Raw genomic sequence first — 26,675 nt, 5'->3', positions numbered from 1 at the left:
CGGCTGGCAACCAGTTCAGGGTGTCCCCCGTCTACAGCCGGAAGATAGCTGGGATAGGATCCAGCACCCCCGCCACCCTAGTGAGGAGAAGCGGTACAGAAAGGAAAGTCACGCAGGCGCGGGGAGAACATGCAAACTCCACACAGGAAGGCTTGAGCCGGAATCAAACCCCGCAACTTTAAACTGTGATAACCAGTCGGCAACAGACGATGACTGGCGTGAGAGCAACAGGACGGTCGTCATTCGGTTGTCATGTGGGTGACTTTTTGGGGGCAGGAATGATGGTGGACGTTTGCAAGCAGGAGGGAATGACAATGAAAAAAGAAACTCTACAGTTTTACTTCTTAAAAAAAAATCCTGCTAAAACTCAATTTGCAACAATTTTATTCAGTCCAGACTGCATCACATTATTATTTGATTACATCGATTTCTGTGAATACAATTACACATTACTTGCACAATTTACAAAAAGAGTGTCAAAAGACCCTGTATGACAAAATTATATCTTGCAATGTGAATGACTTAAAAACAAAGTGTATAAAATGAGGCTTAAATATCATGAAAAATCAATCCATGTCTACGCTCTCAAACATTGGGGGCGTGTGCGCCGAAAGCCATCCACAGGAACGAAATACAAGCTCCCACAGGACTCCAAAAATTCACAATATGGGAGAAAGCGTTCTGTAGCCGAGCCCGAGGAGCGACACAGATAAACATGCAGCGCCATGACTCTGTTGGGGTGGAAGTCAGCCGCCATAGATGAATAGGAAAGAGCGGAGAAAGATCAACCACAGCATGGCAGCGGTAAAAGAATAAAAAATGGAGAAGGACAACCACAGCATAGCCGAGTCGTCCACCTGATGGGCGCTAAAGTGAAGTAGCCGGCTTGCTGATGGAGCTCGCTAGATAGCTGGCACTAAAAAAAGGCATGCCAGGCATTGAGGGCTCACCTCAGCAACAGCCCGCAGCTCAGCGTTGGACTAAATGTGGGTGGAGCTAAATATTTGACTGCACCATTTTACAAAAGTGATCTAAGCGGCCATATTGCCTTTTTTTTCTGGGTTTTGTGGTCATAAATGTTAATAAACAATAAATCTAAAAAATATATTTTCTCTACGTAAAATTTGACTCGGAACAAAACATGAATACCTGAAACCAAATGAGCCAGAGGGCGGAGTAAAAATGGTATCAGCCACGGTCGTCAATTAGCATGACAAGAAGTGGTGGAAATCAGTTCAATGTTACAGTATATCGCCACAATTTTCACAACTACATTCTTCTTAGTTGACACATTTTCAGATATTACCTTCAAACATAAAATGCATTTAGAAAAAAAAACAGTGATTTTATTATACAGGGCCTTTAAATCGAGATGTTTTCTATAGATTGAAAAGCAAGGTCAATATTAGTATTCCTCAGGCACGAGACAATTTTTGGACACTTGATTGGTTGAACAAAGGCAATGGAGGAATACAAACAAAGACCCCGTGAATTTCACATCATGCAGCATATTCTCAATGGACTGAAGTCCTTTGGATTTTTCTTGTGCCCAAAGACGGCTGGGATAGGCTCCAGTGCGCCATGACCCATATGACAATAAGTGGCTCAGATAAGGAATGGAGGTTCATTTTTTGACTTCCCCGAAGTGTTACTGAGTTAGTAGACATTGCTCTCGAGCCACACTCGAATCTCATTCTCATTCGTGCGGATCCATTTGATGTTATTTCGGACCGCCTCCAGTGCCTGCTGCCTTGGCATTTCCCCAGCGCCAGCATTGGGATTCGCACTGAAGAAGTGCTCCATCTGCAAGATCAACACACGTCACATTCAACACTCGGCCTCTCTGCTTTTCAACCACACGTCAGTGCATATCCAAGTAGACGAGAAGAAAAAGTTGATGTTTTGAGCAAAAATTGGATTTTGAATTTTGCTGACAGTTTGTATAGCACTGTCCGTTTTAAAATAAATAAATAAAATCATACTGAGTCCTTAATTTTAGTGCCAAGACACACCACGGAGCATCCTACTTAAATCCCACTCATGCAAATTGGATTATCATTTCATATTGAATCTAATCGCATCCCCTCCTGTCGTGTATAATATATGAAATAGGGTATAGCCACACACCTTTGAGGCTAATGACGGCCGTCATTTCATTTGCTGATATTGGAGTGGAAAATGTAATATCTAGTATATTTTAAAAGTATCTTTTAAAAACAAGATACATCATCATATCCAGAGGTGGCTAAGGAAGCCAAAAACTGTACTCAAATCAGAATTGTTATTTTAGAATAATCGGATTCAACTCAAAGTAAAACATTATACTCCAAATAATTGAGTGATGGTGAATAAGTATTCACTGAAAGAAATTACTCACGTACTGAGTAACTGCAGAGTAACTTTGGATGTTTATTTGTCTTCATGAGAGCAAAAAAATCAAAATAAAATGTTTTTTCTACGGTAGCTGAGAAAGGTCAAAACAATTGCAAACTCCACAACACAACAACACTGAAGCTCAGCACGACTGCGAAAGCCACAACGCAACGACATTGAACTACAGTGCGATTACAAAAGCCACAACGGACGCGACGAGGTAAAAGCCAGAGCGGAAGTGACCAAAACTCCTGCGGGATGGCAAAAGACGCAAAGCTGGAATAGTAATGTTAACTTTAATAATTGTAATATTCATCCTTCCGTCCACAAAATATTTTCCAAGCTTCGATAATGGATAGATGGATGAAGATGAAGACATCTATACAACAATCTTTTTATTTCACCACCTAGTGGCGACAAGAAACGTCTTATTTCACATTTTAATGTACTACGTCGAGCCCGTTGACCAAATCAAACTGAAAATTTGTCAGCGTCGAGACACTGATCATGCTCTATGGTGAAGATATTTTAAGATACGAAGATAAGACATTTTAAAGAAGTCCACGAGATTTTGTCCACTTGAAACTGTGGGTGTTTCTTCTTATGTTAAGAAAGAATATGTTAAAGATAACATTAAAAAAAAAATCAACGGTCTAGTCAAAATATGTGTTGCTGCATTTGTTTACCACGCTTACAGTTATCAGCCATTAAAACCATTGTTGATAAGGTTGCACACAGATTATTCCTAACCTTCAACAGTTGTAGCTCTGTGTTGTAGCTGGCTGAAATCTGATTCAAAAGGCGGCCAAGGCTCCGATCATTGATAGTGTATCTGGAAGAGAAAATTGATTAGTAAATAATCAACAGAACACAGGAAGACAACAGAATCGGTAATGGGAGCAGTGGTCTGCTAACGTGGATATTTCCTGAATTGCAGCGTATTCGGTGTTGTACGGTGAAATATAAGAAGTGACATGACCCTTAATGTCTTTGGAACAGCACATTTCAATCAAAAAAAAATTTCCATTGTAAATGGCCGTTTAATATGGAACTTTTTTTTTTTTTCATGGAACAATGAGTGAATGACTTTCTTTCTCCCAGCAGCTGACCAGATTGAAATCATATTGGTCAGAACAGTTTTTAGGTCTTCACGATGTTGCAACACCTAGTTAGCAACGCTCAATTCCCAGAGAAAACGACACAACTTTTGACGGGCTAAATATGTGCGAACACTCATGGAACTTTGCAAACACATCAGACTTGGCAATAGCATCAATAATTTTTATTTTATTAGGTTATTGGGAATTTTTTTTTAAATGGCTCGATAATGCCTCCACAATTGTTTTTTTTTTTGCAAAGCAGCCCTGGTCACCAAGATTGTGAAAATTTTGGAGTTATATGTAACAGTCTATAAAAAAAGTCTCTTTAAGACATAGGCTAAACCTGACAGGAAGTCCCCCATTTTGAATTTTCGTTCACGTTTGGACCAATTTGTGGGCTTTTATAGAGGTCACGTTTGAAAAAGAACTGCACATTTTATCCAATTGTTTTAAAAATGTGGATTTTTCATCCAAAGATGTTCAACGTGACCAGGAAAAGAAGTGCTTTGTAGTTTGCCAAACACTGTTGCCATGGCAACATGCTTTTGGTCAAGAAAAATGATACTGATTTTGATGGTCTAAACATACTTGAAAACATCTCAAATTTGGCACACAGTCTTGGCCAATTAATCAATCCTTTTATGAGGTCATTTTGTGTTGTTGCGCCCTTTACAAATTTTTAACGGCACACCGATTGAACAAGATCTACCAAAAGTTGGAGGCACGTGCGACAACCTAAGACCTACAAAAACGTCCAACTCTAAACTAAGTTGGCAAATTTTCATTTCTTTTCAAATTTTGCCGAAATTTTGGCCTTTCATACATTCACACCCTTTTTAAGGGGAACATTCTTTTGATGTGAGGCCAGGGGTGTTCCTCCTCATCTATGTCCGCATAGTCGGCATTGCTGAGTGACATTTTCGATCGTTGATTATGATTATGTAAACACAGTCACTTGGAAGAGCCTGGCGGAGGTCTGACAAAAGCACAAATCTATTCAATTAGAGTTTATAAAAAGTATAGTGATTTAAAAGGACTCCTAGAAGTACAACATTTCCCAAAACATATTCAAGTAAATGTAACTCGTTACTAGCCACGTCTAAAGATGACGTAACAAAGGAGTTTGCTTTTGTGAAGTTAAATGGTGGTGGCATTGTGCGACGTTGCCATGTTTGTCCCGTTATAATAAATGACAGCGTATTCAATTTGGGATTTATTTTTTTTTTTTTTGCACATTAAATTAGCAGTTGAAAATAATTTTGAGAGGCGTGTGCTAAGTCGGGCGGCACGGTGGCCGATTGGTTGTATAACACTGACCTGTTAACCAGATAGTCCCAGTTGAGCGTGGTCCAGTCCCAGGCCATGCTCTGACCCAGCGGGTTGTAGGACACATATCTCACCAGAGTGAACAGATCCTGGCTCCTCACCACATTCTTATCTTTCGAGGCTTCCAGGAGACTGTTGGTCAAAAAAAAAAAAAAAAGTTTTTTAGCATCTGTTTATAATTGTATTGTAAATTACTCATAAGTGATTCTTGAATTTACTAGCCTGCTTTTAAGATATAATTTAATTTTATTGGCTGTACAGTAACTGCACTGGGCTGAAACTAATGAAATTAATAATACAACATAGTGTTGAGGAGAGTATCGAGGCGGAAACAAGCACCTTTTTGCTCCAAATATTTGTCACTTTATAAACAGAAAACGAATACCAACCTGGAAAGGACAAGTTTTTTTTTTCCAAGTTAAAAGTATGCAACTTCATCAATAACCAGTCAAGATATCGTTATCTTGTGTGACTAATTGCAGTCTACTCGATTTACAGTGTTTTCTAAAAAGTTTATTGGGTGACACAGCTTGACTTTTTATAAACAAATTCACAGTTACTGTACTCAAATAATTTGCCATGAACCACACAGAAGATTTGCTTGAGAATTTTTCTGCGTCAAACATTTCGACGATGATAATTTACTTACCGCCAAAGAAGTTTGATATCCTGGACAGAGGCTAGTCCATACAGCAACTTGTCCTTCTCCTGAGCCAAGCTGGTGTTATTGTAGCGCTGAAACGTTATGTTCCACTTTTCTTCAGTGCCGGAGTTCTTCATGCCATAACGATATACGAGCAACCTCAGGTTGACGGCTACATTGCTGAAAATAAAATTCTCTTTTTAGTGACTCAATGGCAGAGGGTTGCTCTTCAAAGTCAATCTAGTCATTCTGCTACAAACTGAGTTTTGTACCTTAAGTATAAATCAGACATAAAAAAAAAAAAAGAGTCACATGAAAACAGTCACAAACCCAAGATTTCCGCTAATCCACTGGTCAAAGATTTCTGACGCTTGATCTAGTGTCTCCTGATCTCCCATTTGACAAGCAATGCTGAGCACAGTCTCCCGTAGTAACCTGACAGAAAGATCCAACAATTACTTGACAGGATCAGAAACAGTCACACTTGGAAAAATCCAGGGATGGATGGGAACAAAAAAATTCCCTTTGCATTTTTAATATCTAATCTAATAATTGCTGTGCCATTATATTTCAGCAGGTTCGATCTATTTTGCTTTATTTGGATTTTTTTTTTAATAAAATTCGGAAAAGGCAAAGACACCAACCAAGATTTTAAAAAGTGTGATGAGTTTGCTTCAAGGCCCGCTCATACTAAATAAATTTGTTTATTGTTAGATGCTGATTTAAAAAGAATGCCTTTACTTTTTGATTGCACATCAGGTTTCTGAGGTTATTTCGTAAGTTTTCGTTAACTAAAATAACATTGGTTGCTGTCACGAGAATTGAGACAAGAGCGGTTTTTCAGAATATCTGTGATTTTTCACTTTTCAGCAGCTCTGATGACATATCTGTGGGTGGGGCCGCGTTCATCTTATATCCTAATTCAGGGGTGGGCCAACTTTTTGATTGGCGGGCCACAATGGGTTCTAAAATTTGACAGAAGGGCCAGGAGCAGATGGATGGAGTGTTTCGGTAACCTCACCTCATCGGAGAATAAAAATACATTTAATTTTAAATAAAAGTGAATAAAAGCATTACAACAAAACATGTCTTTTACACACCACGGTATTTAGAAAATAAAACACGAACAAGGTTTAGTCATTTAATTTTTTTCAGGTTCTGTGGGCCGGATTAAAACGTTTAAGGCCCCCGGGCCATAGTTTGCCCGCACCTGTCCTAATTGGTTCAATTACTGTCTATAATAACAATAGAATAATAGGCTGCCCCCTCTAAATTGTGACTTGGTCTCTTAGAAAAATGAAGAGGAACAAATATCAGTGTCTCAATTGGCCCCAAGATACTGCCTGCCCACCAGGCATCTGCCCCCCGATTGATGTACTTGGTGGTCAATCCACAGCTGGTCAGATTAGAGCAACAGGTCTAGTTAGACAAAATATTACTAAAGAGTATGATGTAAGAAGATTTTGCTGAGCTTGCCAAACCTCTCTGTCTGTGTTCCGACATCATTCCACCCAAGTGAAGATGAAATTGCTTTTACATGATCACGGAACAGTTTCTGGGGGGGGGGGGGGGGGGTTATGAAAAAAGGAGATAAGTAATTTAGGATTTGTTGAGTAATGACAAGAAATAGTCCTTTCATGAGTCTGCATTTTCATTCATTCACCTGGAATTTTGGAAAGAGATCAGGATTGCTTGACAGCATGTTCCAAACGTAGGCAATCGAGGCAGCCAGCCGGTCCCATACAATGTAGTCAGTCTCCTTTTTAAGATATTTGGTGAGGTTGAAAGCATTGCCGTAATCTATTATGTCTGCCCTGAACAAAGAGTTCAATTTTACGATTTTACTATACATGGATTACCAACAACAACGTTTGTAATTTTGCCCCATACATTACCTTGCCAGCGCAAACACATCGTCAATGAAGCTCGTGCGATCAGCTGCATCAAACTCCTGTTGAAGAGAGAAAAGATGTCATGATTTTTGTTTTTTGTCGTTTACATTACTGCATGATATGTCTTGCTCGTTAGGTATTTGTTTCCTCTTGTTCCCGTCAGCTCTGTCCTGTGTCATCCAATCAGCTGACTCACAGCTACTAACCGACCTCATTTAGAGGCCTCGGCCGTGCATGTTTTTGCAACGTGTGAGGTACAATATTGAACAAAAACCATCCTCTGGTGTGTTTCCTTAAAAAGTATAAACAGAAATTACGGTCGACAATCTCTTTCATGGTGCATTTCCACCGAATGTCAATTTAACCATTCGGGTTTCGTAATCCTAAATGTATTCAAATACAACTTGAGAAAAGATTGGTACATCCCCTAAAGTCTCAGGATTATGTTTTTAAACAAGAGGCGACAATATGTACCTGACAGCCAGTACCTTCGTTTATGAACAGCATTTTAACCAGAACAAATAACTATACGGCGGTGTAAATATGTGCACTTTGACGTAAATATACCAAGTGGTTGTCTTGAAGTTGCTGGCTAATCTCGTTCCACATCTGGCTGTCGTGGTTGACTCTGTAGAATCCGATATGATCGTTGTTGATCTTCAGCAGGCCGTCCACTGAAGGTGAGTAGTCCTTCAGAACAAGCTCTGAAAAAAAACCCTAAAATTTGACTTGACATCAACCAGTGCAGCACCGATTATGTTGATCCCAATCAAATTCCTTCCTCCAGTCACTTTTTTTTCGCCCTTTTGATTCCTTCGAGTCCAGGCCCGAATCCCTCCCATCTGACCTTTACTTGAGCACCCGATTGGTCATCTATCGGGGGACCTCCGGCGGGTGGCGAATGACGGCCCCAAATTGGGTTCTGCTACCCGTCGTGACAGCGTTATCTTTCTCACCTCACCCACCATCAGTAATAAAGATTAACCCAGCCCGAGCCTGAAACGAACCTGAAAAATTTTTTTTGAAGCGCAACATCCTACCTGTTTGAGTCTTGTTAAACATGACGGATATGTTCTTATTGCTCTTCACGGAGTGCCACTTGATTGGTATAGTCCACTTGTAACTGTGGAAAAAGATGGGGCAGAAAAGCACAAGATCAATTCAGTTCACACAACAATACATTTGATGTCGATTTCATGTGCTTTTGAATATGTGACAAATGTAAATGAAAGCATATCTTTGAATATTTGGAGCAAAACTATTTGCAGTCTATCGAAGCACTTGAAGTCTGGCGGCCATAGATGTGGCTAAATTCTGAGTTTGCCTGGCTATTCTTTGCCAAGCCTTCACCCGACATTTTCCTTTAAAGGTTCTTCCAATGTTTTTCAAGTGCCTTATCTTTTGCATCTTTCTTCATCAGAACTAGGAAGGATCGTAAGTTTTTTTGTGTTTGGCTGAGCAGAGAGCATCCCCGTAGTTTACGTTGAAATGATTTTTTTTTCTTGTAGTCGTTTGCTGGAGAAAGAGTTGTGCTTTTTCTCATTTTTCTTTCTTTCTCCATGTGTTTCTCTTCCTGTCAGAATCTGGTATAAGTTGACAATGTTTTCATGTGGAGCCTTTTGAGATGCAGCTCCAGCTGTTGTGAAATGCGCCATACAAATAAAGTGGTATTGTATTGTACGTTTTCTGTCAAACTTTAATCTGTCTTTCAATGTATTCATTTATGATGTGTAGAAATGTATCACTCAACGTATTTCTTACCCAAGAGGTGAAGGAGGTTGGTTCGAATCGGCATTCGGATCCAGGAGGAAACGATTTTGGTTCAACGTGGTCTTTGCCTCTGTGACAGTCAGGTTCACCACTGGATAACCCATCTGCTTGGTCCATGTGTCCATGACCTCTCCAACCGGAAACCCACTAACCTATGCAGTGGAAAATGCCCTTTTGTTTAATGATCAGAATACACGGATCGTATAATCTCAATCAAGCATCAGACATAGACTAAAAATACTTTTGCCAAAGACTCCCAAAAGTTGCTTGTTTTAGCGTTCTTGAAGTAGTAGTCTTTTAAATATTTCTGCAAAAACAAGAAAGAAGGATTAAACATGGAAATGAATTCACATAAAACTTGAGATAAGATTGGAACATCCCCTAAAGCAGGGGTGGGCAAACATTTTGATTGGCGGGCCACAATGGGTTCTAAAATTTGACAGAGGGGCCGGAACCAGGAGTGTTTTGGTAACCTCACCTCTTAGGAGAAAAAAAAATACATATAATTTTCAATAAAACAATTTGAAAAAACATAGTATTTAGAAAATAAAACATTAACAAGCTTTATTCATTCAAGTTCGGCGGGCCGTATTAAAACCTTTAACGGGCCGCATGTGGCCCCCGGGCCGTAGTTTGCCCACGCCTGCCCTTAAGTCTCAGGATTATGTTTTCAAACAAGAGGCTACAGTATGTACCTGACAGCCAGCTCTGAAATTATCTTTACCTATCCAGTCCTCAAGCATCCTGAGAATTGATGCTCCCTAGACAAAAAGAAGAATGAACCTCATCCAATACTGGCGTCATAAATGTTGAATCCAGTGATGCGAGGAAATATTTTTGCCCGAGTAAAACCTTGCTGTATGATATGGCATCAAATACGGCGGTAATTTCTGCGGGGGTTGACACATCCACAATAATGGGGTGGGACGAGAGGAGGGCGTCATTCACCATAACAGGAAGCACGTCACTGATGATCATTATGTCACGCTGTGTACGAAGGAGACACGAGTCAGTGCGCTGCCGTCGTAAAACGGGGCCTATTTTCCGGTGCTAATGAAATTACCATGCCCCAGCTGGGCTCGGCTTTCTCCACACCAATGTACTCAAAGAAGCTGGCAAAGCCTTCATTGAGCCAGAGGTCATCCCACCAATCCATCGTCACAATATTCCCAAACCACTGCAAAGGCACAGCTCAATCAGTCAAGTTGAATACTTACAGGAATTCATTTTTTTTCCTTTAATTGTAGTCAATGAAATGTAATCAGTGGCATTACCAGATATCAGATAATAAAATCTCTCGTGCATGAACATCTGATTGTTATCAGACTTCAGACCAAAGATTTTATGACCGTACTCACCAAGGTGAAGGTTTATTGTTTATTGTCTTTAAAAGGGTTGCGTCGTAAAAGACAATCATTTGTATGTTTTATTACAAATGACCCAACTGACACCTCCTTGCAAGCATGGCGGCAATATTTTTTCTATCCTCTCCCGGGGCAGGTGAGAAAATAATTGATGTTCATCTCTTCACCTACTCTATGAAGTGCTTCTCATTTTTTTTCCCAGGAATACACAACATGAGCATGTTCGATATGAAAGGGATTTTAACTGAATTTGGCCAAGGCATTTTCAACCAAAAAATATGACAACACAAGCGATCATTCAAATTTCCTGCTATTCAATTTTTTTTTTTTTTTTTTTCAAGCATTACCTGATGAACCAGCTCATGGGCAATAACACTTGCAACTCTCTGCTTATTGTAGGAGGAGGATTGTTTGTCATCATACAGCAAGTTGGTCTCCCTGTAGGTGATGAGTCCCCAGTTTTCCATTGCACCAGTGCCAAAGTCAGGAATGGCGATCTTGTCTTTAAAACACGTACATGAGGTACACACACACGCACACACACTGCATGGAATTATCGCTCCACAGTTTTTATTAACATTGAGTAATAAAATGTTACCCAGTTTTGAGATGGAGTAGTTCATATTGAAGTATTCCTCAAAGTAATCAAAAATGACCTTGGTTGTGTCTGCAGCATATGTTGCAGTTGATAACTGGCTTGGCTGGGTGTATATTCTCAACTAGAAAGACAAAGAAAATTCATTTGGGTGCCTGGTTGTTGTAAAATCACAAAGTGTCAAGTTGGAACAATAGTAGGAAGCAGTGTTGTTAAACTCACTGGAATCCCTCGGGCAGATATTCTTTCCACATGAGCGAATTGGTGCACAGCAAAACATACTAAATAGGTGCTCATTGGAACGGACTTCTGGAATGAGGTCCTCTTTTTATTGCCAGGCAGAAGTTCGGGGGTACTCTGAACAGACAGTGGAAATTGCTAATGAGGCTCATGTGCATGTCATTCAGTCCGCATGGCTGAAATCGGGCCCACAAAAGAGCGGCAAATGATTAATTCCTCTGGATTGATATTCACAGTGTCCATCCTTGTCGTTCTTGAATTTTTATTTTTAGCGTAGAAATGATGGTATCGCCTCTTCTCTCCTGCGCACGTACATTGAGTCATCTGTTCACTAATATTAGATACGAGTCCCTCGTAATGTCCTGGACACATACAGCCCAAAAATGCAATACAGGCAGTAAATCAGAATGAAGTGCTTTGAATCTGGTGTAAAATGCAAAAAAAAAAAAAAAAAAAATCATATTAAACAGAAAAAAACCTGGCAAGAAATAAGGAACAAAAGGAGAAAGAAAAAGCTGACAGTACAGGTTGATCTGGAAGATGATACTGGAGAGATGCCAATTGGTGCACTATTCAAAGGCACAGCACCCCCAAATGCGCTTTGTCTGGAAACTGTTGATATCTCCCCTCACCGTGTAGAGAGGGACAATTGAGTCAATAAAGTGTGTGTAGGGGGAAAAAAATATAAGGATTGGAACGTGCGAGCTTTTTAAGTTCATGAATGCTTTTTAAGAGCCTTACTAAGTAAATATGCGAAACAAATGGTGATATTTTGCGCTTTCTGTTTCCAAACATTTTAATATTACTCATCAATCCACCCATTATCCGAAGCGCTTATCTTCACAAGGGTCGCGGGCAGGCTAGAGCCTATCCCAGCCGTCTTTGAACATAAAGTGGGGTACTCCCTGAACAGGTTGCCAGCTAATCTCCGTGACATTAATCAATGTTGGATATCATTTTCAGATGTAGTTGCAACTAAAATACATACCTCATGTGGCATGTTGGACAAAGCATCATAAGCAGCGTCATGAATGATGGAGAGTTTAAAGGTGGCCTTTTTGTTCGGCTCATCAAAGCAGGGAAACGATTTGCGGGCATCGGTTGGCTCATGATCAGTCGCAGCAATCTTTCTGAGAGAATAAATGCAAAAGTAGTCCAGAAACAGAAACTTTTAACCCATCTTACACTACGTGTAGCTGAGCTGAGCTTTGCTCATCATCAATGGCAAACAGTCACATTACCAAGAACTAGACGTATATAGGGCTGTCAAAATTAAAGCGTTAACTCAGGTGATTAATCCCCAAAAATGCAACTAAGTTAAATATTTTAACTCAGTTTGATTTACTTAAAAAATAATTTGCATATTGTGCCATATTAGCTGTCTTTAGCGCATCTCAGAAAAAAACACTGTGTTTAAGTTACCACTGGGCCTTGCAAGCCGACACTGCTGGAGTGTGGCGCTTGTGGGCAGTTTTGAGAAATGTTTCGAAAATAAATGTCTGCAAAAGTCTCCATTTAAATCGTATTCAAGAATCCAAGAAAGCTATTCGAACATTAAATTAAATATACTTCATATTTGGTGATTTGGCATCAATTACAAGATATTATTCAAGCAAATATCTGTTATAAGCTTTGCAAAAAATAGTGCTTAATCACAATTAATCTTGGAATTTTTTGTGATTAATGAGTTTAAAAAAATTAATCACATGACAGCACTAATATATATATATATATATATATATATATATATATATATATATATATATATATATGATATATTTCTGCAGAAAATGTAAAATAGAACAAATATAATCACTATACCATTTAGCACTTACTTGCTGATTCCTGCTTCAGTGTAAACGACTCTGTAAAATCCCACCAAGGAGCCGTTCAGCCACCCTTGGAAATCCAAACTGAGCACATACACTTCGCCAGGGCCGGTGACAGGCAGCTCTTCTGTAGCCTCCACCACCACATACTCCTGAGGTTTATATTCAAAGCAACTCTTGACTGCCACATGCTTCTGCCCTCCTTGCCTGTCCAGCAGCTTCAGCCTGGGCTTGTCACTGACAAACGTCTCCCTAATATGGAGCCACAGGTGGCGGGTAGGCTTGCTGACTTCCACTTGGATATCCACGGTCCCCGTGTAGGTGTCATCAACAAGGTCTGGCTGCAGCAGCACGTCGTAATGGACCGGTTTCACATAGTCAGGCAGACGAAAATTCTTCCAATCACCACTGCTGTCAATGGAAGGCTTGCAGGGCCCCCGACCAGGTTGGGGGGTCTGTGTAGGCTTTGCCGTAGGGGCTTGTGTCGACTGTGTGGTTGTTGTGGTCGTGTCAGACCTAGAGAGGCCCACCCCAAGACCCACTGCCAAAGAGCAGACGACTACAGTCATACAAATGATGACTACATGCTTTCCACGGATGCAGTAATGCTGCTTCTTCTGCTCCAAGTCCGAGCTGTCGACCATCATTGACATCCAATGCTCAAATGCCTACAGCGCATGGAATTTGTTCAAGTTCCAAACTGAAGTTGCAGCTGGACGTTGTCGGTTTAAGAGTAGAGAATGTATGCTAGCGTCAATTGATCTTGGTCTGGCTGAGGGGTGGAGACAAGGAAACTGAGGGGAATGCCACAGCGGCAAGGCATTCTCCAAGGAGCAGTAAGAGACGCCTCCTCTTGTAAATCAACAATCTGCCATTTGGTCAAAAGCAGAACTTCCGCTGGATGTGTGTAGCTTTGCAGAAATAATGTTGACACCTAAAAACACAAACTTAACTATTACAGTTTTATTGCAGTTGTGATATATTTCACATAATCATTAACAGAGGGAGGTAATTAAAAAAAAATAACTTTGCATTGTGCTGAGAGAGTAACACAAAAGTTTCCATGACACAATTGCACTCTGGTGACACAAGATATACCTGCACATATAGTATATACTTGCTATGTACAAATATATATATTTATTTTAAGTACATTTTGTTTTTCCATGAGCAGTTTTGCACTATAATAACAGTTAAATATCATCTTGATATATTTTCTGATTAAGCAACATAAGTATTTAAGTCAAGACCGGCTGCGTTTATTTTTCATAAAACCTACACTATTAAACATTTGTGTTAAAAATGCACTTCCGATGAAATACTGGCAAAACCAGTTTTCTGATAAGACGGTGAAGATAAGGAGGTGTTATCGACTGATCATATGACTGTGCTCTTTGATGTCGTGTTTTTCTCTGCTGCTGTTAAAACTACTACTAGTGAACGCAGCTGGCGGATTTTTAACCCCCTCACTGCTCGTCGCTTCTCTCAAGCCTTTGATCAGGATTGTGTTCCCTTGCCAAACACAGAGAAACTCAGCTCTTAGTTCCGTTCATGCTGGAGTAATATTTTGGATTATGTGGCTCGTCAGTTCTGGAAGAAGGTTCTCCCAAATATTGGAAAATTGGTTTTGCCCATTATCAGTAGTCTGACTTCTGGAATATTTGAGGGACCATTGGTCATAGCCAAAGAATAAAAATCAGAGTTTTTAAAGAGTCGTCATGCCTTTTAAGGACAATGAACCAAGAGGGACTGAAAGAAAGCAAAGAATTAAATGCAAGCAAACAGACGAGACGACGGAACAACTAGACTAGACCAATTGTCAGAGGAAGACGATTGGATAACACTCGGGATCGGGTCAACGAGCAGACACAATAACCAAAACAACAACCGAACGAGACAGACACATACAAAAGAACAAGAAAAAAACATGAAACTCAATTCAAAATCAAAATCCAAATTGTCGACAGATCAGGAAAGGCCAGAAGAGAGTCGGAGGGCGGGTGCAAGGCATACGCTGCAGGACCAAGGTTGGATTCAGGTGGAGCAGAGGAGCCGGGATGGGGGCCTGGGGTTCAGCGTGACGCAAGTTGTAAAACATGGGACTAAAGATTTACTTGGGCGAAGAATCACATATTTACGACATAATATAGCAACAAAGCCTAAAAGGCCCATAGCAACTGCTTAGCAACCGATAAATCAAGATAAGTCGGCGAACAACAGGTCACAACACTTTTGAAGCAAAAAATGATGCAAACCATGACAAAAATAAGAAAATCACTTTATTTACATACATAAGTGACGTTTATGAAAATGTACATTACTGTAAAAGTCACAATATTGATCATGACTTTGGCAAGCTAAAACTGCCAAGTCATCAGCTGAGGTCTTGGGATGTTTCTGCTCATTTGCGGCAGAAGTGCAGAACAGCTGACCAACATGCATGTTCAGAATCAGAAACATTTCAATAAGTTTAATAGTAGCAGTCAAGTAACAGTAAACATTGTCCGTAAAAAAAAAAAACAATCAGTAATCCATATGAACCGTAAACAAGACCCTTTCACACATTTGATCACATTGCTGAAAAGGTTGATGTAAAAATATCATAAACTCCTGAAATGCCCATCACAGGTCGTTAGTGTGTTACCTCTGCAGGGGTGCTGGAAAAAAAACACAGTACATAGACTGAAAACACAGACCTGAGAAAAATCTTAAGACCAGTTGAAAAATGGCTCAAATTTGCATTTGTCACATTTGGATCTTAAAGACGATTTAAGTAGAGGTACAATATGCAAAAGGGGGAGTGGGGACAAAAAGCATTTGGAACTCGTAACGAAAATCCAAAAAACTGAAATAGGTTGTTTACCAAAAGTTGAAGAGCGCAGGCTTTAAATGCCAAAATTTGCCCCGAATTCTCATTTTCCGTCAGGCATACACACGACCACGCCCTCGTGATGGCTAAAGCGAAGAAGCGTTCTCTTTTTGAATGTGGTCGGCTCGCAAGACCTCTCGCAGCGTGACATTGCGGCTGAGGTTGGACGCAGTAAAACAGACCTTCTCAATTTTTTGGAACGATCCTGAGCATTATGGAACGCAAACGACCCCAAAAAATGAAACGTGTACCCCCATTTGGACCATCCTGCATGTTCCCCTGATTGAAAATTTTGTATATTGTCGCTCTACGTCAAACCTGATTAAGAGCCAAATGTGCAGCAGGTTACATTCTAGCTATTTTTCAACTGGTCTTAAGATTTTGATTGGGGCCGTATCGTTCGGGTGTGAACCAAATGTCATACTCATAAGTTTGATATCGAAATCGTGTTGTCAGATTGCTCGACTGTAGACTTGCTGATCTTCTCTTTATTAGGGGTAATTTTCGTTGGACGTTTCGTTTTGCTGCGTTTGTAAACGGGGAACACTTTGGACAATAACAGGAAATGTCTGTGTGTTGTTCTTTTGAGTCGCCGGCGTGATTGTTTGCGGAAACTGGTTGTCTTTCAGAGACGTCGTTTGATTGCGCTTGGGTTTTTTGTTGTTGCATGCTGACTTAGGTAGAGTCTTCTGTGACATCTTCTTTGGGAGTCGGGCGAGCCGTGTGACTCCCACCACCTTTAGCTTAACGGGAGCTTCCGATATTCCTGCCATGTTCCGAGCTTGACAGCGATATTCACCTGCATCCTTTAATGCTAAGTCATCCAGGCTGATTATTGACCAGCGCACACCAACTCGAGGAGATCCCTGCATGGCTAGAACAGTAATTCAACGTCACTTATCTATGATTAAAAAAAAAAAATTTTTAAATCCTTCCAGCTCAATAACTGTAAACATTATCCGAGCTGCTTCTCCTCACAAAGCGAGAAGCACCGAATTCCTTGCGGTTGAGCATACTCAGAGCACAAATCAATGTCCTGCTCAATGGAGGCAAACCAAATGCTTTTATATGACCCAAAATCTGGGTTAGGAAAAGGGTAACTTGGGTGTCTTTAGTTGGGTCACGAATTCGAGCCTCTTCTGGCTTTTGCATGCGTTTACATGGCCTTTCCAAATCCAAATACTGCCAATATTCTCTTTTCTTCTTATAGATAACAATTTGAAAATGATGTAACTCATGTTGTTTGTTTCTTAGTGGGACTTAAACTCATGAGTTGTTTTTTGGGAAAAATGGTCACTTTGTAAAAGCTGCTAACCTTAGCCACCAAAGTTTGCAACATTGTCTGTGCTTTTGTGAACCGGCTCCTCTGTGTTTACGGCCATTTTGGAAGTCAAAGTATTGCACTTCAACTTGCAACAATTATGAATTGAAGTTCCTTTCGATTAAACATGTCATGAAAATATATGTTGAGACAACAAAGAGTATAGTATATGGAAGGGCGAATACATCTTACAACTTTTCAAATTCCTGGGCAGCTTTTCCTTGTCGCCATCGATGTCCTGTCGACAGCAATCTGAGCGAGATCAGAGAACTTAAAAATCACATCATTTTGGACTGGCAGCTCAAAACACAATTTTGCCTCCAGATTGCGGTCAACGTTTCAAGCCTTACCCGCATAGTTTGAGGTTTTGACCCATGTCAAAATCGGCGTGGGGTAGCCGGTAGCATCACAGCGGAGAATAACATTCCTGCCCAGCAGTGAAGTGATTCGCGTGGCTGTAGGCTGAATTGAGGGTCTCCTACAGTGGGGGAGCTCAGCTTTGGTCATCCCAGACTGACCTAAAGACCTGCTGCATGGAAGCTGCTGGTCTATGAGAACCACAGGGCTCCCCAGAGACATTGACAGTGACACCACCAAGGAGATCTGGCAGTCACACAACCATGGGTTGTCATGGAGACCTACGTATCAGCACAATTGATTAGATTTTAGATATTAGATATATCCATTAGATTCCTAACGATTGATGTACTGCATGTACCCGAATTCCAATGACGCTTTGATGTTGTATTAAACATAAATAAAAACACAATACAATGATTCGCAAATCATGTTCAACCTATATTATTGGAATACACTACAACGACGAGCGAGTTAATGTTGAAGCTGTTGTTTTTTCGCAAATAATGAAGTTGGGATTTTATGGCAAGTGCCAAAAAGAGGGTAAAAGTTGAGGAATGTTCCTCAACACCCGTTTGGAACTGGTGGGTGCTACGATTGGGTGTAAAAGGAGCTTTCCCGATTTTCTCTGTCAATCACAAGCAAAGATGGGGAAAGATTCACCTCTTTTTGAGCAAGCTAGAGTCTATTATTATTTTGACAAATCCCTCATCGGCAAGCTCTGAAGAAGCCTGATAGGTATCCTGCTCGTTTGAATCAGGTGTGTTGCGTCCTCTTGGCTTTACCTCTGGTTTGGTGGCATAGTTTTGATGGGAATGAAGTCGGAACGCACATTTTTGTCTCCGGCGCTGACAACATGTGAAGGAGTTTGTGAAGGAGACTACAGGCTGATATCTTGCTTGTAGCCTTGTTGCTAATTGCTGTGTAAATTCATACCCAAAATTCTTCTTTGTACTGATCTCCCTTGTTGGCTTGGAAAAGGGAACCAAAGGTCCAACAGTTCGGCGGATAACATAGTCAACCTGAGAAGAGGAGAAAAGTTAAGCATATGGGAGGAATAGAAACGGTTGCTTTGAGGAGTTCTTTTCCAGCTGGTCACACCTGTTACTCGATATGTCAAGGTAGGTGATGTTGGGAAGAAAGAGTGCCGCTTGAGATGGAAGGCTAGATAGTTGGTTGTTGTGAAGACCCAGAGTCTGAAGGCGAGGCATGTCCCTAAGCCCCTCCCAAGGGAAGGCAGTGAGCCGATTTCCATCCAGACGCAGCTCTCTCAGGGCTCTCAGGTTAAGAAAACTGCTCGGGTGGATGCTTGCGATGGAGTTGTAGGTAAGCGACAAGAAGAGCAACTCTGACAGGTTGAAGAAGGCCGCTCTGGGCACCCTCGTAATCAGCGTCTTTTCAAGACGGAGTTTAACTGTGTCAGCGGGAATATTGATGGGAACAGATGATATTCCAGGGTCACTGCATTGCACCAACCTGATGTAAAAACACAAAGCGGTTAGAAGTGACATTTGCATTGATAAATACATTTTTTTTTAAATTCACTCGACCTGAGATCTGCCATTCCTTTGGTTCCAGTGCAGGCACATAAGGATGGGCAAGAGTGGACGACCGGGAAATTATTTAGCAGGATGTGAAGGAAAACGACCAAATACATCTTTCATTCGAGAAATATACTCCTTCCGCAGGCCCTTTGCATCTCCATATTGTCTCTCCTGTCTCGTCTGAGTTTGCGATCGACGGTTACGAGTGAAACGCAATCCCAGATTAGCTGGGATTACACTTTTTAAAAGTAGCATGTAATCCCACACTGCTCAGTCAGTATAACAAATCACAACACCACGGTTGGCTCGAACCTTTAAGGCCTTAAAGACAACACAGCAGACCAACGCAAAAGATTTTCTTTTGCAATCCCCTCAAAAAGCACTTTTACATTGAATGTTAATGCTGTCAAAAGTTTGTCGGACCGTCAAATTTTGAATTTAAATTTTAGAATGGTTTAATCTTAATCAGAAATCCAATTCAAGTAGCGCGCCGATTGACCACAATCAAAGCTATAGACGTTCTTCAACCACCACTGCGCTCTCTGAGCCGCTCCCTCTGGCAACCGCTTTTTTTTTTTCATCATTATTTTGGTTCCATTGATCATTCACAAACAACTTGTCGCTCTGTTAAATGCGCTTGACACCGTAGCTCCTTTAAAAATGAAAACTCGTCCAAAGAGGCTTACTCCGTGGTTGACCGAGGAAACGTGCATACTTAAACTGTCATGTCGGAAGCTTGAGCGCAAACGCGTTAAGGCGGAGGAATTACAAAAAATCATCATTTCACACTGCTTTTCTTTATTTTGGTTTCGCATAATACAGATAAAACACATCGACAGTCGTCTTAGATGTTAAGACCGATCAACGTGAAGCAAAAATCAAAGCATGGCATTTGTTTCAATAATATGTTCTCACAAAATGTGGCACAATGGCATCATAGTCAGTCTAATTAAGGAACGGGGCCCCTCCTTCAGTTTGGCGTGTTCTCCAGTGATGTTCCGATCAGTTGGCTCTCATCGACCTTTCTGTGTGTGGGACTGAGAAAAAAGTGAAATCAAAAGCAACATGTTTAAAAAGATGAAGGTTAAACCTTACACAAAAGTGTTTATGCTGATTGTGGGGGCAAATGCTCCATCAGACACTAGAACTTCCTTAAACTTATTCATGAACTACATTGTAACTTCCCCGACAATTCAACTGATGCTCAGAAAGTGCGGTAGGATCATTTAGTCTGCGTGTATTGCTCTGAGAACTGCAGCAATGTTGGACATGCCTTCGGGTACATCACTGTGTGCAACAGCAAGTAGATAAAAAGCTCACCAATTTCCACCTGAGAATCTTGATCCACTCATCTGCCTCCACGCCAGTCTTTGCACAGAGATAAAATGTTCTCTCAGGAAAGACAAGACTGTGGAGGCAATTATGAATTTGCATTAAGTACAAAATACAGGTCAGAATTTGCAACACTGAAAACATGACAAGGTGTCCATGAACTAGAGTTTGGGTCACAATTTGCAACCATTGCTCTGTAAATGAAATTCATGTGGCAACCAGTTCAGGGTGTACCCCGCCTACTGCCCCAAGACAGGCTCCAACACCCCCGCGACCCTTTGTGTAGAGAAGCGGAACAGACAACGGATGGATGGATGTTTCTGTCTAGCAAGACATTTTTGCTGTTCAGGCTCCGACAAAGCAAAAGGTGTGTACCCTGTTGTACTTGCCAGGAATTCATCCTCATTCCATTTTCCAACCATCACTTTTCATTAAAAAATTACAATTGGGACTTTGTCGGAACAAAACCTCTGGATGCAGGGATCTGCAACCTGGTGGCTGGAGGGCCTTCCGGTAGTGATTGAACCCATAAATGACACTATATATGTAATAAATGTAGAAGTCCACTGGGGGGCGCCTGCGCCTTTATCAATCCGCTTTTGCTTTCCTGGAAGTGCAGTTACCACTCCGTTGAACTCGGAGTGACGTATGCGGAAGCAGCGAATTCAATGGCGATTTGCGCTGCGGTGGTGAAAGCAGCCCTAGACTGGGTTAAGACTGGAGCAAAACCAACTTGTAGCCTTTAGAAAGTGGAGCGGGGTGTGTTTTATATAATTGTGGACATTCAAATGTACAAGTACTGTGCTTTTGATGGACTTATTTTCTTGACGGTTTTGCGTGATACTGGCTGCGAACATACACTTGACCTCGTTAAGTATTAAGGGACGACCAATTTTGGGGGTTAGCCAAACCACCAATGAAATCGGTTACAGACAGTACACGTCACGAGTACAACAATTTGGCTGTATTCACGTGCAGTGTGTCGGATCGACATAGAGAACAAGTATATTAATTAAATTTGAGGACAAGTGGCTCGGATAACGGGTAGATGGATTCATTGATTTAACGGTAATTGTGATTGGTACATTTCATTTCATTAACCAATGAACCCTTGACCCTAACTAGTGGAGAAACTTCATTGTACTTTATAGTTTTATTCTAGTACATATTGCATTGCGTTGTAAGGTGGGTTGAGATGTGGCCCACTTGTCAGCACATCCGCCTGACAGAGGTTGAGGGTTCGAATCCAGGCTCTGCCCATCTTGTGAGGACTTTTCTTGTGGCTACTCGTTTTATCACACGTTCCATAAAAATACACGGTAAGTTAATTGAACACTCTAAATTGTCCCGATGTGTGGTTAGCTGTTTGTCAATGTGTACCCTGCAATTGTTTTTTTTTGCAGTTTTTTTTTTGGTGGGGGCGTGAAAAGAGAAGCCATTGAAGCTGTGCTGGCTATAGGTATAATGGAAGGAAAAAGAAACACCATCATTCCCTGACCTCCACCATTTTGAAAACTAGTCAAGCCTCCTGAAAGAGAAAACCTGCAAGGGTAGACAGTAATATTTCTTCAAACAGCAACTAAGATGGGCAATTATTTCATGCTCAAATGAGATTTAGGCAAAAACTATCCATGGAGTTACCCACTCAAGTTAATCTCTTACCAGAAACAGTTGATTCTTTCTTGAGAGTAGTCAAATTGGACTGCAGAGCATGCCTTCAGGTCCAGGGTTCGAATGGGCTCCTCATACTACAAAAAAAATGAAACAAAGCATAAAACGTGCTGGAGGTGTCGCGTTGCAGACCATTTAATGAAGAACAATTAAGGCTGGGCGTTATGGCTGAACATTAACATTAACATTGGACAATATCATTACAAAAAGGAAATGTATTCAATAAGTTTAAGATCAACTACAATAAAAGAACTATGCAGAGGAAAACAGAATGCCGGGGGGGCTTTCTTGCATTTATTTTTCTTCTGAACACTTTATTGAAGGCATTTTGTATTGATATTGAAGAAGTCTATCGCATATATATATATATATATATATATATATATATATATATATATATATAGCCCAGCCCTTCGTAGAATGTACTAACCATCTGGTCTTGAAAGTACTTCAGTTCATTTCTGCTTAGTGTGAACCATCTTTGCTTCCAGCTCTGCAAGCCAAGAATTTGATCACATATGAACAATATGAATGACTTCACGACACACGAAATGTTTACAGTACATATGACGGCTCGAATTTGTCTGCTGCCCATACCTTCACAAATGCTCCTTGTTTTAGCAGATACCCTTCCTTTGTACCGAGCTGAAAAGACAACAATTGACTTTTGAAAGGAAAACTCAAGTCACAACTTTGTTCTTGAATATATAGTTTTTCTTTAAAGTGAAATATCCTCATGGTAATTGGTGTTTTAAAGAGTCTATTTGTAATGTAATCATTCAAATTGCTGGTAATTTCTCTGAGTCAGGCCATTTTTTTGGATAAACATTTTTTTGGGCAATATTTCACAATATCCATGCACATTACAATTCAAGTGAAAATGGATCTTAAAAAGTAAAAACGACTAAGGGAGGAATGCAGCCTGCGATTGGCTGGCAACCAGTTCAGGGTGTTTCCCCGCCTACGGCCTGAAGATAGCCGGGATAGGCTCCAGCACAAACCAAGTAAGTAGCAGAACTTTCTTTGAAAGAACATAGGTTGTCATGAAGTGAATCCTTATCATATCAGAGGTTTGGAGTGTCTTACTGATGGAGCATTTGCCACAAGATCATTTTCTGTGCGCCCAGTCTGCAGAGCTGTGTGAACCCGCACAGATTCATAAATGGCCGGCTCTTCCACTCTCCAAGGGTATGGATGGATGAGGACAATGAGAGTTCCTAAGACATGGGGAGATTTTGAGAATGAACAGCATCCACGTCAAAAAGAATGATTCATTCAATTACGTCTCTATTTAGTTCGGATTGTGATGAGCAACAAAAGCTAAGTTCAAATAGCAATTCCTTTGGAAACGTGGATGTTAATAGTGAGAAAGAAAACTGAAGAACATTATTGAACACTTCTATCACGTGAGCTCATATTTGTTGTACCTGTTTCACTTCCCACCAGAGGCTGATTGGCAAAGTGGTTGATAAAGTCCTTAAGGGTCGCAAATGTGCTAAATCCAAACACATAGCCATTGTCTTTGCGTGTCACATGAAAATGCTTGACTGAATCCTTTGCCCTGCAGGTTGGAAGATAAACACAATATTCATTTTGAAATTTTCACAAACCTAATAGGACACAAAAATATACTCCTGAGCAAAGCTAAGAGCATAGATTGTGATTGCGAAAAATTATTTTCAAACAAGCGCCACCATCAAGAATCAATCTGAGATCGCCGTGTTTGTTAATCCGACGTCTGGTGTAATCTTGAGGGGGGTTGCGAGATTTTCCCTCTGATGTGCGATTATCTGTGAATGAATGAATGTAACAGTGACGTGCCAGGGATTCTGATGTGGGGGAGGAGAACGGCTTCCCCTGTAAAAGCCACACACGTGGTGTGCTAGGAAAGAATCGAGGATGTGGTCAAGTAGTCATTATCTCAGTGAAAACTGTCAGATAGCAATTACACAACTTTTGATCTGCTGATCTCAGTAGTCGGATTTTCCCTTTTTTAGTCGACATTTTCTATGTTTTCCTTTTGTCACACAAAAACATGACAGTAAAATTGGCAAATTTAAAGATGACCCAAGAGCGCTGCCTTGTCGATCATGTTGTAGAACACAGCCACTATGGCGTTAGATTTATGCCACAATTATGGAAGCTTAATGTCAAATTATGCCAATTTATGGCTGCCTCTTCAGTGAGGGTTTTTCTTTTTGCACGTACAGTGAAACCCCGCTACTTCGCGGTTCACCTTTCGCGGGTTCAGTGCTTCGCGGGTCTAAAAAATATTCGGGGGCATTGTAGTTTCGCCGAGCGGCACAAGGGGGCGCTGAAGCGGCTAGACGGCCGGCGTGCGCCGAAGAGGAGAGTGGACGAAGAAGAACAGGTTCCCCCGGACACGATTTGTGGCGACGTTTCGCGCGGTTCGGACCGTATCAGAGCTCCGGCCGGCGTGCGTGGCAGTTAAGCCGTAGATGAGCACCTTCCCCGGGCACGGGCGTTGCCAAGCGGGCCCTAAGTTTAACCGAATGGAAGCTCCCGAGGAGGAGGGCATGCTCGCGTCACAGTAAGCCGAAGAGGAGCACCTTGCGGAGCGCGAGGCTGTCAGTTATGAATGAATAAATAAATAAATGAAGAATGCCACCTTTCATTTCACAGTCATGATCCGTGCCTGTCATGATCCGTGCCTGTCATGCCGCGTGTGTTTTTGTTTTTTCAGCTGTGTGGGCGTTCCTCCAGCGATCGTCTCGTCAGCTGCTGCGAGACGCGCTGATTACACTGACTATATTGTGATTATAATAAATATCTTTGTCTCACCACCTTTTTTCCCGTGACTGCGTTTGGAGAGTCCTGTTCAATCCTCCAGCTCTGCTGGAGGATCATAACATTCACAGGGCACACCGGACGGCGTACCAGCAGGTAAAAGTCAAAGTAATTAAATAAATACAAAAAGAAGTAATTGAATAAATACAAAAATAATGGCTGGGGAATAAAAAAAATAAGTTTTAATAATAATGTTTTTTTGTTATAACATGAATTTCACTCTCTCTCTTTCTACCAGTGTATATATATATATATATATATATATATATATATATATATATATATATATTTTTTTTTTTTTTTTTAAGCATTTTTGAAGGTGTGCCGCTACTTCGCACCTATATATATTTATATATATATATATATATATATATATATATATAGGTGCGAAGTATATATATATACACGGTGGTTTTTTTTGTCTTTTTTTTTTTTTTTTTTTTTGAAGGTGCGACGCTACTTCGCGGATTTTCAGTTTTCGCGGGTGGTCTCGATCCTCATTAACCGCGATAACCGGGGGTTCACTGTATAACCAAGAGAAGGCATCATAGCACACTTAACTAATGCTGAACTGTATCTTCCACCTCAGGTTTCCTTAGGGGGACCTGGAGGAAATGTCCAAAGATTTCTGGGCTTCCCTAATAAGACTGGAAGGTTATTATTTTTATTTTTTAAACACAATTGTGACAAATGTTTTTTAGATAATTGTACATATTGTCCGAAATCTGACCTTACAGACAAGGCAAAACAGCCTGGCCCCTCATTACTGTTTCTCAGGAGGTAACTTCCATCACTTGCATTGGACAAGAGGAGAGCTTCAGCAGCATGGCGGGACAGATCATAGTGGTACCATCTACAATAAAAGAGAAGTTAGAGGTCCATGAAGAAATACTACAGGTTGTAGACAAGGCTCAAAATAACATTTTTCTTTGTGGAGCAGTTTTGTTAACCAATGACCTAAAAGAAAAAAAAATCACAGACCACAGCTGCTTTGCAGGTCAATAAAATACAGAAGCAGTGTGAAAGACACCGACAACCATTTCAAGTAGACAGTCGAGTGAGTTAATATTTTGAATATTACAAAACATCAGTGCCATTTTCTTCAAAGAGGTTAGTAGTTAATAATGCTTCTGATTGCTGGAGAGTTAACGAGCCCAGGAAGTCTTACCCCAAATTTACAAGCTCATCACGCGTATCCTGAGAAGATGCATGACCAGAAAAACTCATCTTGCCAAGAGCAGCCACTCACTGCAACAACAGCTCCTCATTACCTATTATTTCGAAGCAATGAGTTAAGCAGAAGTGAAAGCGGGCAGAGAGGCACGCCTTACAGGAAATACATTTTAAGTCTGAGTCTACTCGTTCCATTATAGAAAATAGTCTATGGGCATTTTTGTACACCATTTCATACAGCGATTTCTTTTTAACAACTTGAGGTCATTCATCCAACTGTTGATGTGAGGCTTCGCCTTGAGGTATTTACATCTTTGAATAAAATGTTTTGCAAGTGAAATTGAATTGTTCACCAAAAAGTCCAAGTCGTTCTCTTTTAACTGTACTCCAACTTTGATGGTCAATCCTGTTGTGTTTTGTTTTCAACGCCCTCACATCGTACTCCCGCTCAGTAGGCGGCACTGAAGA

General features: G+C 40.8%; 3 protein-coding genes across 4 annotated transcripts; all 3 read right to left on the bottom strand.

The window, feature by feature from the left end:
- Positions 1–333: 333 nt before the first annotated feature.
- Positions 334–13,894, bottom strand: enpep (glutamyl aminopeptidase). Its single transcript, XM_088318660.1, has 20 exons — positions 13,139–13,894; positions 12,292–12,433; positions 11,286–11,420; positions 11,067–11,187; positions 10,816–10,970; positions 10,168–10,281; positions 9,957–10,091; positions 9,800–9,865; positions 9,346–9,411; positions 9,096–9,256; positions 8,375–8,457; positions 7,902–8,038; positions 7,338–7,393; positions 7,106–7,256; positions 6,924–6,997; positions 5,773–5,877; positions 5,449–5,622; positions 4,791–4,931; positions 3,124–3,205; positions 334–1,803 (listed from the first exon to the last, which is right to left on the bottom strand). Exons 1-20 carry the CDS (start codon positions 13,783–13,785, stop codon positions 1,657–1,659), a joined length of 2,892 nt encoding a protein of 963 aa, XP_088174786.1. The 5' UTR covers positions 13,786–13,894; the 3' UTR covers positions 334–1,656.
- Positions 13,895–15,394: 1,500 nt separating this feature from the next.
- Positions 15,395–19,490, bottom strand: lrit3b (leucine-rich repeat, immunoglobulin-like and transmembrane domains 3b). The gene is given in 7 exon segments (XM_088318994.1): positions 15,395–16,555; positions 16,557–16,875; positions 17,515–17,574; positions 17,673–17,960; positions 18,616–18,701; positions 18,781–19,155; positions 19,230–19,490. Coding segments are annotated over 7 exon segments (1,365 nt in total). The 5' UTR covers positions 19,337–19,490; the 3' UTR covers positions 15,395–16,425.
- A 529-nt stretch (positions 19,491–20,019) lies between these two features.
- dapp1 (dual adaptor of phosphotyrosine and 3-phosphoinositides) lies at positions 20,020–26,645 on the bottom strand. Of its 2 annotated transcripts, XM_088319475.1 has the most exons (10): positions 26,561–26,645; positions 26,203–26,305; positions 25,765–25,887; positions 23,654–23,787; positions 23,313–23,443; positions 22,824–22,871; positions 22,657–22,719; positions 22,218–22,303; positions 20,544–20,631; positions 20,023–20,260 (listed from the first exon to the last, which is right to left on the bottom strand). In XM_088319475.1, the coding sequence occupies exons 2-10, from the start codon at positions 26,259–26,261 to the stop codon at positions 20,237–20,239; spliced, it is 756 nt and encodes a 251-aa protein (XP_088175601.1). In that variant the 5' UTR covers positions 26,262–26,305; positions 26,561–26,645; the 3' UTR covers positions 20,023–20,236. The 2 variants fall into 2 exon arrangements, with proteins under 2 accessions (XP_088175663.1, XP_088175601.1); XM_088319537.1 differs by lacking the exon at positions 26,561–26,645 and having other exon boundaries at positions 20,020–20,260; positions 25,770–25,887.
- Between the last annotated feature and the right edge of the window lie 30 nt (positions 26,646–26,675).

This window comes from Idiotropiscis lumnitzeri, chromosome 1 (genome assembly GCF_059441095.1).
Source record: "Idiotropiscis lumnitzeri isolate Australia: NSW breed Sydney's pygmy pipehorse chromosome 1, RoL_Ilum_1.0, whole genome shotgun sequence".
Taxonomy (NCBI): Eukaryota; Metazoa; Chordata; class Actinopteri; order Syngnathiformes; family Syngnathidae; genus Idiotropiscis; species Idiotropiscis lumnitzeri.
The sequence above is the reverse complement of the archived record's forward strand: the minus strand, read 5'-3'. Positions and strand labels throughout refer to the sequence as shown.